At 42.4% G+C, this 13309-nt stretch overlaps 1 protein-coding gene across 1 annotated transcript in view; it reads left to right on the top strand.

Annotated features, from left to right (window-relative positions):
* EHBP1 (EH domain binding protein 1) overlaps positions 1 to 13309 on the top strand; it is a 411889-nt gene that overhangs the window by 230500 nt on the left and 168080 nt on the right. Inside the window, 1 exon segment of the mRNA XM_040430136.1 lies at positions 5251 to 6137. Coding sequence (XP_040286070.1) covers positions 5251 to 6137 — 887 coding nt within the window.

The raw sequence follows: 13309 nt of genomic DNA, 5'->3' as shown, positions 1-13309 counted from the left end.
AAGGTGCAACACCAAGTGATAAAAAATGTGTATGTCACACAAAATAGTACCAATAAAACCGTCACCTCATCCCGCAAAAAATGAGCCCCTACATAAGAAAATCTCTCAAAAATAAAAAAAACTATAGCTCTCAGAACATGGACACATTAAAACATAATTTTTTTGTTTCAAAAATGCTATTATGTAAAACTTTAATAAATGAGAAAAAGTATACATATTAGGTATCGCCACGTCCGTAACAATCTGCTCTATAAAAATGTCACTTGGACTGAACCCCTCAGGTGAACGCTGTAAAAATAAATAAATAGAAAACTGTGCTAAAACAACCAATTTTTTGGTCACCTTGCTCCATAAAGTGTTATAATGAATGATCAAAAAATAATATGTACCCAAAAATAGTACTAATAAAACTGGCACCTTATCCCCTAGTTTCCAAAATGGGGTCACTTCTTGGGGAGTTTCTACTGTAAGGGTGCATCAGGGAGCTTCAAATGGGACATGGCATCTAAAAACCATGTGGAGTTCCTTTCTTCTGCGCCCTGCCGTGTGCCCATACAGCAGTTTATGACCACATGTGGGGTGTTTCTGTAAACCGCAGAATCTGGGTAATAAAATATTGAGTTTGTTTGGCTGTTTAACCATCGATGTGTTAAAGAAAAAAAATTGATTAAAATGGAAAATCTGCCAAAAAGTGAAATTTAAAAATTTGATCTCCATTTTCCTTTAATTCTTGTGGAACGCCTAAAGGGTTAACAAAGTTTGTAAAATCGGTTTTGAATACCTTGAGGGTGTAGTTTCTACAATGGGGTCATTTATGGGGGTATCCACTATGTAGGCCCCACAAAGTGACCTCAGACCTGAACTGGTCCTTATAAAGTGGGTTTTGCAATTTTCTTATAAATTTGAAGAATTGCTTCTAAACTTCTAAGCCTTCTAACGTCCTAAAAAAATAAAATGACATTTCCAAATGATGCCAACATAAAGTAGACATATGGGGAATGTTAAATAATAAATATTTTATGAGGTATCACTTTCTGTTTTAAAAGCAGAGAAATTGAAATTTAGAAAATTGCGAATTTTTCAAATTTTTGGGTAAATTTGGGATTTTTTCATAAATAAAGGTGAAATATTTGAGTCAAATTTATGACTATCATGAAGTACAATGTGTCACGAGAAAACAATCTCTGAATGACTTGGATAAATAAAGGCGTTCCAAAGTTATTACCACATAAAGTGAGATATGTCAGTTTTTGCAAAATTTGGCCTGGTCAGGAAGGGGCAAATGGCCCAGATGGGAAGTGGTTAAAGTAATGATGGCCACTCGTTTTTCTTTACTTAGCTGCTTTTTTCTTGCCATAATACAAATTCTAACAGTCTGTTCAGTAGGACTATCAGCTGTGTATCCACCTGACTTCTCCTCAACGCAACTGATGGTCCCAACCCCATTTATAAGGCAAGAAATCCCACTTATTAAACCTGACAGGGCACACCTGTGAAGTGAAAACCAATTTCAGGGGACTACCTCTTGAAGCTCATCAAGAGAATGCCAAGAGTGTGCAAAGCAGTAATCAAAGCAAAAGGTGGCTACTTTGAAGAACCTAGAATATTACATATTTTCAGTCGTTTCACACCTGTTTGTTATGAATTAATTCCACAATGTTTAATTCATAGTTTTGATGCCTTCAGTGTGAATCTGCAATTTTCATAGTCATAAAAATAAAGAAAACTCTTTGAATGAGAAGGTGTGTCCAAACTTTTGGTCTGTACTGTACATACAGGGGCATACAAGGCAACAAAAGTAGGTTTGTTTAGACACAGAGGACGGGGTGCCAGCCGTTCCAGTAATTAATATTATTTTGTACTTTTTCATATTTTATTTAATAACCTATTTTATAATATTTCACTTATTGTTGGACTGCTCCGTGGTGGTACTTTTATGGTCAGCAGATATACAGCAGGAATGTGTAGGTAGAATGTTCCACATTTCGGACATAAATATATATATACTATATATAGATACCATGATACCAGGTTTGCAGTTCAGTGCAGACATTTATATCCATCACTTCTCACCACCCTCCAACATAGTGGAAAGCTTGTATCAGATAGTTTTGATTGTATATGGGGTGCTTTGGTTATCTTGGGTGTTTTCTTCAGTAGAACAAATGACTGCAATTACACAGCAAGCAAGAGGGGAATGCTGATCACCAGTGATAACGGCACAGACAGATTAGTGTTATGTTGTCTTATCTTGCAAGCATCATCTGATGGAGCTCTTTCAGCTGAGAACTGTGGCTGTTAGGAAGTACTAGGCTTGCTGAGGCTGTCCTTCACCTTTACATTTGTACATATCATGAACACCATGCTAGTGACCAAAAATAGACAGTACCCAAGTGTGACCAACCATCCGGACCAAACTGAGCCCAATAACCTCAAATGGCATTGTGTCTGTCTTTATAGGACCTTTTACATGGGCCAAGAGAGCGGGCAATGAACGGGGGACGAATGTTCATAGGAACATTCATTCTCTGTTATCGTCCCTCTCGTTAGCTGCATGCAGATCGGGCTGAACCAGCGTAACTACGATCAATCATCCCCATATTGTCTCCTTGTTTGCCTACACAGGCACTGCCAACGACCAAGGAATTTCGGGCCACATGAAAGATGCGATCTCCAGACAAAAGGGCTATTGCACCTTTACACAGGGCAAATTTTGGAAATGAACACTTGTCTCCCCCCCCCCCAATAAGTGTCTTGATTTTCTGCATGACTTGGGCATGCGTATAACCCAGACTCTCAGGAGCAAGCGGTTATGGCGCGTTTTCTTCCAGCAAGGGAAAATACACAGCAGACTTAAAGAGATTATCCTTGAATTCATATTGATGACCTCATCAATGTCAGGGTCAACTGAAGAAGCCTTGCACTCTTAGCGGCAGGGCCTCTTCCTAGGTCTTGTGACATCACTGCACATTGGTCACACGGCCTAGTTGCAGCTCAACCCCATTCAAGTCAGTGGGTTTGAGCTGCAATACCAAGCACAGCTGCTGTATGGTGCTGTGCTTGGTAAGCGCCTGGGAGGCCACTGCGCTCACCAGAGCTTTGTTGAGCGCCTCAGCTTCCTGAAACAGCTGATCAGTGGGGGTGCCGGGTCTCTGACCACCACCAATGTGATATTGATGACCTATCCATTAATGTAACTCTATTTTGTAATTAATGTCATTCAGTTTTGCTTTTGCTTTTCTTTGCTGGAAGAAAACGAAGCATAAGGGCAGGTACCGCATGTTTTTTATTTTTTTATTTTATTTATTTATATTTTTTGCATCATCCAAAATGCAGCATAGCCGTGACGTGTGGCAGCACAGCCGTGACGTGTGGCAGCACAGCCGTGACATGTGGCAGCACAGCCGTGACGTGTGGCAGCACGCTTAGTGTCCACCTCCATTGCTATCATTTTTTAACTGAAAGTAATTATTTGTCCTCGTAAGACACAAATGATGAGACCCTCAGATGAGTGGTGATCTTCTGCAATACTTGCGGTAGATAAATTGAGTCCTCAGGAGGTGCAGATTAGTGCTTGATCCAGGTTGATAAACTCTGATCTGCCTCAGGTTGTCAATCACCAGAGGGATGTGGTTTGGAAAATATTAGACCAGTGTTTCACAGATAACTGGTTGAGATGACATACCGTACTTGAGATCCTTTATGTCAGATCAGAATAAAACCACATGTGAAAGTAGCAATCATTGAATTCAGGTTTGGGGGGCAGGTGTACTATACACTAGCATCATACATAGGGGAAGATTTATTATATCCCTGTGCAATTTTTTTCTGGCTTAAAAATAAAATGCCACTTGCGCCAAATTTACTGCAACATGGTGTTTTACACCACCCTCCCTTGCCACTTTCCTGAAAAGGGGGAAGAGGACGGGGCCAGTGGCCCTGACACATTTATCTTCAGTTGCCCAAAAGTTTTCTTCATTTGCGCCAGCTTTCTAGCACACAGACTGCCAGAGGATGCACCTGATTTATGACGAGGCCTGTACATCCTCCAGCAGCACAGAAAATTTGGTGTAAAACGCAAGTCTTTAATAAATCTCTCCATGGGGTTTTTCAACATTTTTCTGATATTCAGTGTGAAAAAAATAAAATCTAATACCCCGAGGTACACTGTCTCACAGCTTCATAACCCCACTAAGCTCCCCTTAAAGAGCTTCTCTGGCTTTAGAATAAAACCGGACAAACCTCCAGATCAAGCTGCAGTGAAGAACGGTGTGTACTTACCTGCTAGATCCCCGCGCTGCTGCTTCGGTTCTCCTGGTTGGGCACTGTTATCCAGGTGCAGCAGTGATGTCAGGTTGACAACCTATGACTTCTGAAGCAATGACTGGCGCACCTGAAGAGGCCAGTGAGTGGCTGCAGCAGGTCACATGTTGTTGATGTGACATCACCCGCTGCAGCCAGATAAATAAAGCCTGGCCGGGAGAACCGGAGTAGCGATGCAGGAAGTACTTACCTGTTCTTCATTGATCCAGAGGGTTCCCAGTGTTATCCTAAAACTTAATAATCCCTTAAGCTGCCCATATACGTGGGATAAAAGTTGGCTAAATTGACTTATTTTGCCTGTTATATGAAAATTTAACAGTTTTGGTTTTTTTTTTTGGTTTTTTTTTGCACTTGATCCACATGGAAAAACCACACGTAATCCCCATCGTGTGCAGATACCCGCTTTCCTAATTTCCTAATTTTCTAATTTACTTAAAACTAAATGTAAGGCCTCATTCTTGTGAAAGTCATGTACGTCTGTTTGATGTCTGTGTGTACAGTGGACCACTGCCCATGGACCCTCAAAGCTGAGTGGTGCTATTCACACCTCTGTTTTTGTGCCCATGCATGTGAAGAAACTCGGGGCATACACTATTCTGATCCATGTTTCACCGGAGCATGGACCTGGAGACCATTGGAGACAATTGTTACTAGCGATCACCAGGTCTGTGTCCTACATAGACGTATGGAGCTTGCTGCGTATTTAAAATATGGACGATTTTTAATGCATCTATGTGAGTTGGGTCTAACCAGAACTGAATGGTTACACAAGGTGAGAATTCATTGATATTGAAGTCATTTGCAGTCAGAACAGAGCTGTACTCGTCCAAACCTGAACTGATATATCTTTAGAGAAGAAAGTTTCCTTATAATACTGTGACCACATAGTCTTTACAATTTTTTAATTTCTTTTATTTATTTTCTTCCAGGCGTATGATGGATTTGCCAGTATAGGAATTTCTCGACTCCTGGAGCCATCTGACATGGTTTTATTAGCAATCCCAGACAAGCTGACTGTCATGACCTATCTGTATCAAATCCGGGCACATTTTTGTGGGCAAGAATTAAATGTGGTTCAGATTGAAGAGAACAGTAGTAAAAGCACATACAAAGTTGGCAATTATGAAACAGACACAAATAGCTCCATTGACCAGGAGAAGTTTTATGCTGAACTTAGTGATTTGAATAGTGAACCCGTATCAGATAGGCAAGAAGCAGCGGTCCCCATGCCGGATGTTGTGTCTGGGAGTGACTCTTCCATAGCTAGTGCCAGCGTGATCAGGAACCATGATTGCAAATCCCAAGATGTAAGTAAACAAGCAAACAATGAAAGTGACTTTCCTACACCTAGGACTAGAAGCCACCTAGAAATCCAGGGCTCCAGTAGAACGTTTGAACCTGAGGAACCAAGGTTTGATGGCACATACACAAGTCCCTCCCAAACACAGCCAACTGCTGCTAAAAGGAAGTTGCTGAAACCAGATGTTGCCAGATCTTAGTGATTTGTCTTTATCCAGATACTAGTAAAGAAGTCTCTTCTCCTGGCCACGGTTTCTGGAGAAACTCATGGACATGGTTTACCGGAGCAAGTAAAGCATAGCCCACCATCCACACTAGAATGTAAGAAGCTGGAAAGCAGCACCCAAGTAAAAGATATGAATGTTTCATCTACTGGCCTACTTGGAGACTCCTATGAAAAAGTTGTTGATACTTCCCTTAAGGTCCCATCTATTCCACAGACTGGGATCAGCGCCCTTCTGGACGCTGCAAAAACTGCATCGAACTATTCTGATCAAACTGGAAAAACTCCTGAGGTAGGTCACCCCCATGGCTCCCAGTTTCTATCTCACTTACATGTTCTGTCCGGTTTGTGTTTGTCTTATGGTTATGCGTAGGCCTAGACCTCAGTCTTTTGTGTCTGCTCAATTTCATTCTCCTCGTCTTTAATGCAGAAGTGTAAAATGAAGAATGTTTTGCTATGGTTATATAAAGCGGGGTTAATTAAATTCACAAACTGCCTCGCCTAATAAATCATAATGTGTCAGGTCTGGTTTTTGGGAGTCTGTCTAGGTGGAGTCCCAGTTGTTTGGAATGCTGAATGTTTTACTGACAGTTTCTAAAAAAAAAATTATGTATAACTTACCTGCTACTAGAAAGGTGACCTTATTTTGGAGTTGTGCTTTTTGGATTGATTTATCTGTTTTGTGGACTTTTTAAAATTGCCTTCATTCATTCTTTGATTCCCCTTTTTTCCAACTTTATGAAATTTTGTTTTATAATGAAAATGTCAATTTTAATACACAGCCTTTTCACACCCCCTTCCAAAAAAATGATAAAAACACTTGGTCATAGATTTACCATGACTTCACGTTGAAATGTTTGGTCAGCTCAGCTAAACATACACAGTGGTATAGTTTAGTCAGAGAAAGATCAGCGACTCCTAGATCCTTGGTACTGTTTATATTATAGGGTTTCTTTAAAATGTAACCTGCCATTTCACTACTAAAAATGAAATTCCTAACATATGTGATGCTAAAGGGAAGATATTCATGAAGCTGCATTTTCAGCAAATTTTACCTTCCTGATGTCTGTGTTCAGCCCTTAGCAGCCATATTTCTCTGTGCCTGTATTTCAGCTTCCTCCTAAAATGGCATCTGCTGCACTTCCTGTGGTGATGTTTGCTCTTTCTTGAGGCCCGTCCTGTATTTCCCTCACTTCCCATAAGCCCTTGCTCTCCTCACATGCACTAGCACACGAGCAGGACCAATCAGAATGCAGACAACCTCCTCCACTACCCAAGAGCAGTGTGTATCCTCTCACTACAGCTAACCAGAGACAAGCCCTGCATTACATGAAATCAGTAAGCATTTGTTTTAATAGTCTGCTATGTAACCTGTGCTGCTTTCCCACTGATGCTTTTACTTTACTGACCCTATCTACAGCATGATTATATTTTTGCAGCCAGGTGCCCCTAGATCCTATTTTTGCAGCCAGTGCCCCCTAGATCCTATTTTGCAGCCAGTGCCCCAGACTATATTTTTGCAGCCAGTGCCCCTATACTTAGAGACTCAGCCAAATACTCACCTAGTTCCTCCTAGCAAGCTCCAACACAGCTCTCCCCTCCAGCAGCACGATGTTCACTTACACATCGCACTGCTGTGAAGGAATACAAGCGCAGCCCTGATTCCCTCCAGCAGCGCGATGTGTATAATGCAATTTTCACTTAGGGTATGTTTTTTAATATGCCATACCTCTTTAAAATAAGATACGGGTAGGCTTCAAGGCTGGGAGGAGGAGGGCCATGTCCTTCAACACTGTGAACGCGCCATCCAGGGCTGAGCTCCTCCTCCCAGAGCTGATCCGTCTCTTGTTTTGAAGAAAGAGAAGACGGACTGCACATGGCAACGCACAATGGTAAAGTGGCACACATTTGTGGAGTTTTTTATCATGTAAAACAGAAAATTATTAAATTTTAAAACACAAATGCACATATACTGTAGGGTACACTATACCATTACAGTATAAAAAAATGAAACCGGCAGTTACACTTTAATTGATTTTGGCTTTGTGGTCGGACAACCCCTTTAATATATCAATAAATACATCAGCAACAGTGCTCTGATAGTTTGCTACAGTGTCTCAGTCTGCTTAGCTCAGAGGATTGTATCCACATCTATACAGTATGGTGCAGTTCACACGGCGGAATTTGCAGGCGGCTGCATGGTGTCTGCCTTCCATAGTTTTTAGTGAGAGGCCGCGCTGCAGATCACACACGGGCGTTTTAAAGCCATGACAGCGCCAAGAAGGAACATGTCCTTCTTGAAACCGCGCAGGTATTCTCTCACGGGTTAGCTCCTTTCAGTGTTGGGCAATGGCGTCAAAATCTGCTGTGTGAACGGCCCCTATATGTACAGATTTGCAGCCTCTGAATGTAAATACGCGTGCTCTCATTTACTGACAGCAAACTAATATCTTGAAAATGATGGTAAATTGAAACACAAAGGGGCAGATTTATCATTAATTTACGCCAAAAAACTGGCGTGAAAAGTCGCAAAATGCATGTTTTGCAACATTTTCAACACAATTGCGCGACATTTTTTGCACAAGCAGTGTTTCTACGCCAGCCTCACCACTTTCCTAAAAAAAAAGGTGGCGTGGTGAGGGTGGGGATGAGGCGAGCCAGCGCCACAATTTATCATCTTTTACATCAGTTTTCTGGCGTAAAAGAAGACTGAAATGTATGCCAGGGGCTGGCGCAGATATCGGTATAGGCGCGTCCTGGATGCTGTGCTTAATTAGGTGCAGCATCTGCCAGTGCTGCTGGGTATCGTAGGCCGGCATATGCCGCCGATCTATGATAAATCTGCCCCAAAGTGTATTAGATAATTGTTGAACTTGTATATGGTGATTGAGCTTAATCTGCATAAAACAGGAAGCTCCTTAAAGAGTCTAAGTGAAGCTGTCATTGATGGATCTGCGCGTTCTCGTGTTGTAATCTGTCCTATTCTCGGTTTCCTCATGGCTATGTATTTGTCCCTGCCCTGGCTCACCCAATTATCAAAACCGGTAAACATTGCAGCAGTGCGGAAGTCCATATGTGGGAGCCTCTCACCGTCTGTGAGTGGGTGGGACACCATATGTTGCACAGGCAGTAGATCCTCTGGAACACCATGTTCATGCCGTATACCATCAAAAAACGGACTCCTGTACAGCCACCCCTGAAGCAGCACTCCACATCCATTTGCACATCTTGAGCCAGGTTTAAAAATGTTGAGCCACGCAGAATATTAATAGGAAAATCCCCCAAGTGTAAGCTGCCTAGAACCTCATTCTGTTAATGCCATGATATACCTGGCGCCACTATGCACTGTAGTATCAATAGCTGAGGAGCCACATCCAGGGGACCCACCACATTGAGAAGCAAGAGGAAGCTTCATGCCACTCAAACAGAAATTGACATAACCCTTACCAGAGGGTTCCCGCTAACCTCACTTATCCCCGTCAATAGGACAGGAGGTAAGTGTCTGATCAGTGTGGCCACCAGCAGTCACAAGAACGGAGGTCCCAGAGTGCCCATTACTGGTGTGTATAACCTCCGCTCCTTTTACGTTCCATGTGTCTTCTGAGATAGCGTGAGTGCTGAACTCAGCGGTTCCAAAATATGAATGGAACAGTGGTCACCAGCGCTTCATTCTCTGGGACCTATGTTCTCATGATTGTCAGTTCCACAGTGATCAGATGCTTATCTCCTGTCTTGTTGATGGGGAATAAGTATTGAAACTGGGAAACCCCTTTAAAAAAGATGTTCCGCAGCAGAAAAGGTGTATTCTGATATATACCTGGAATCTCTGGGTACAGGTTGATGGCAGTGTTGTATAAACTGTAATATCCACGTGTTTTCAGTCTTGTATTATCAGTCTTGTATATTATTTTTGTGGTTTGTTAAGGAATCTTCAGACTGCAGACAGCAAGGGAGGAACGTCTGCCACCCGAGAGTCAGCAAGTAGGAGCACTTCCTAAATTTCATCACATAACCTTGCATTGTGCACATTAACAAAGACACATTTTGTTTATACAGATTACAAATTAGAGGGCTGGGAGCGTCTTTATGTGCTTTACTGCACGCGTGTCACTTTTGGTTCCTTTCAGGTTGTAAATCACTTCACATAGATTAATGGATTGTAAATCTCTCCAAGTCATTATGTCTAGTCACAGATTAATAGCAGCACGGTAGCAGGGAGCAGGACTCACTGATTTTCTTCCAAATTACGTGGCGGTAATTAGCCCATTAAGATAATAATTTGCTGAACCTGTAAGCCCTAGTTTATTTGATAGTTTTTAAGGCATCACATTAGGACAAGGGTCAGGGTACAGGCTAGACCTGCAATGGTCCCATGGGAAGGGTGGGTGCAACTGCAATGTTCCTATGAAATGGAGGGTGCAGCTGCAACAGGGCCCATGAGAAGGGGAATGCAGTTGCAGTGGGTCCATGAGAAGGGATATGCAGCTGCAACAGGTCCATGAGAATGGTGGTGCAGCTGCAATACACCTATGAGAATGGGGATGCAGCTGCAATGGGCCCATGAAAGGAGGGTTACATCTGCAATGGGCCCCTGAGAAGGGGGTGCAGCTGCAATGGGCCCATGAGAAGGGGGTGCAGCTACAATGGACCCATGAAAAGGAGGGTGCAGCTGCAACTGGCCCTGAGAAGGGGGGCGCAGCTGCAATGGACCCATATGAAGGGGGTTGCAACTGTAATGGACCCATATGAAGGGGGTGCAGCTGCAATGGGCCCACAAGGAGGGGGTTGCAGCTATAATGGACCCATATGAAGGGGGTGCAGCTGCAATGGGCCCATGAGAAAGGGGGTTGCAGCTGTAATGGACCCATATGAAGGTGGTGCAGCTGCAATGGGCCCACGAAGAGGGGGTTGCAGCTGTAATGGACCCATATGAAGGGGGTGCAGCTGCAATGGGCCCAGGAGGAGGGGATGCAACACAGGCTAGCCTACAAATCTGCTCTGAATTATAGCAAAATTTGCAAAAGCGGGAAAAGGGAATGACCAGAGGGGTATGCAAGGTTAAGTTTATTGACATCTCTTCCTCCTGCCCGACATAACTCCATGCAACCAAAGATGGGTCTCACCTAGAAAAAAAACATGGCTGCGTTCTTCTAAAAACCCTACCACACCTGTCTGCAGGTGATGCATGGTATATCCGCTCAGCTATTAGCAATTCAGTGGCGCTGAGCTGCATTTCCATTTGCATATTATGGACAGAAGTTGCAAGGACCTTGTGGTCATTACAAAAAAATTCAACAATTTATATATATATTTTTTTTATAATGACCACAAGTTGACTTGTTCTCAAGTTGTATTAATGTCACCATTTTACAGGAACCCTCCTGCAACGCCATGGTGCTCTGCTCTGAAAAGTATCACACTGTGCTCTTGTGTGACCGTGTGCAGTTATGCAACAGGCCGCCGTTCGTGCACCTATTCTATTGCTGGAAACATTAGTCAATCGATGTAATCAGCACCTTTTACTTTACAGCTTTAAGGAAGGTTAAAAGAATTCCCATAAATTCTTTGTCAATGTCATCATGATCCAATTTGGCAAAATATCAAACCTCTCATAGCCTGTTTTTGAAAATGGATTGCGACAAAAGATTGATTGAAAACTAGCGTCCTCCGAAGCCTTTCAGGCTGCCCCCATACACACAGCAAATTAGGAAAATACACGATGTTAGATACAGTATCGGCGTATTGGACTGGAATTGACCTTTGCAGGATATGTTGATAGCTAGCGTCCCATGGGCAGTAATGTGCTTGTTATAACAAGGATGGGGTGTGAAGGGTACCCAAGACTGGACTGCAGTTGCACCAACTACTACGCTACAAGATGACCCCAATACCTCGGGAACCTTTTCCTTCTATTACCCTACAGTAGAAAAGATCCTACTACTGCAGTTGGCAGGTGTGTTCAAAAAATTGCAGTCCAACATCATTAACCTGATAAATCACTGTTTTTGGTAGAAGTGATATTACTAAAATAATAGCAGTGAGGAGTTAAATTGGTGAAGTCATTCTTCTGTGGATTAACAAGTGTCAGTTTTGACCCTTACTTAAGAGAGGAGGATGTCGACTGTTGCATATGTTGGTTATAGTGCACGTCCTCTGAAATACTAGAGACGTTGTTCTGATGCATAACATACTTTGATTAAAATGTTGATTGGAGAGGGAAAAGCTGAAGAAGTGCAGCAAATGATAGGCTGATCAGCTAAAATGATCTCAAATGCCTTTAAGGGCAACCAAAACCTGAAAGACGCAGAAGGAAGTGGGGAACTACCATTCAAATTAATCAAAGAGTAGCAAAAATGGCAAAAGCTCAGCCAATGATAACCTCCAGAAAGATCAAAGAAGATGTGAAGATACCAGGGGAGTATTGCTTCAATCAGAAGCCAATTACCTGACGCAAAGTTACCAGCAAGAAATCCGTGCAAAGTCCCGATGTTGAAAAAGAGACATGTCCTGAATAAGTTGAAATTTGCGAAGGAACACATTGACTGGCCCAAAGAGAAACTGTGAAACATTTTGTCGACTAATGAAAGTAAAATTGTTCTTTATGGGTCTAGTGGCCACAGACAGTATATCGGCCAACCTCCGACCGCTGAATTCGAGGCACAGTACACTGGAAAATCTTGATATTGGGATGTTTCTCATACCATGTGTTGGGCATATTTATAGCATATGCGAGACCATGGTTTAGTTTAAATGTATCAAAATACTTGACGAGATCATGTTGCCCTATGTCGAAGAAGAAATGCCCTTTAAATGAGTGTTTCAACATGACCCAAAATACACCAGTAAGTAACCAACATCTACAACCATGAGGTCAGCCCAATCCCCTGACCTCAATCCCATAGAGAACTTTTGGGGGTGACATAAAAAATGCGACTTACAGTCTTGTGAAAAAATTAGGACACCCTTTGAAAGCATGTGGTTTTTTGTAACATTTTTAATAAATGGTTATTTCATCTCCGTTTCAACAATACAGAGAGATTAAAGTAATCCGACTAAACAAAGAAAACTGAAGAAAAGTCTTTTCAAGATCTTCTGTAAATGTCATTCTACAAAAATGCCTATTCTAACTGAGGAAAAAGATAGGACACCCTTGCCCCTAATAGCGAGTGTTACCTCCTTTGGCTGAAATAACTGCAGTGAGACGGTTCTTGTAGCCATCTACCAGTCTTCGACATCGGTCTGAGGAAATTTTACCCCACTCCTCAATGCAGAACTTTTTCAGCTGTGAGATGTTTGAGGGGTTTCTTGCACGTACAGCCCTTTTCAAGTCACCCCACAGCATCTCAATGGGATTCAAATCTGGACTTTGACTTTCAGGACTCTCCATTTCTTCTTTTTCAGCCAATCTTTGGTTGATTTACTAGTATGTTTTGGGTCATTGTCATGTTGCATGGTCCAGTTCCG

Source organism: Bufo bufo, chromosome 4 (assembly GCF_905171765.1).
Source record: "Bufo bufo chromosome 4, aBufBuf1.1, whole genome shotgun sequence".
NCBI lineage: Eukaryota > Metazoa > Chordata > Amphibia > Anura > Bufonidae > Bufo > Bufo bufo.
The sequence above is the reverse complement of the archived record's forward strand: the minus strand, read 5'-3'. Positions and strand labels throughout refer to the sequence as shown.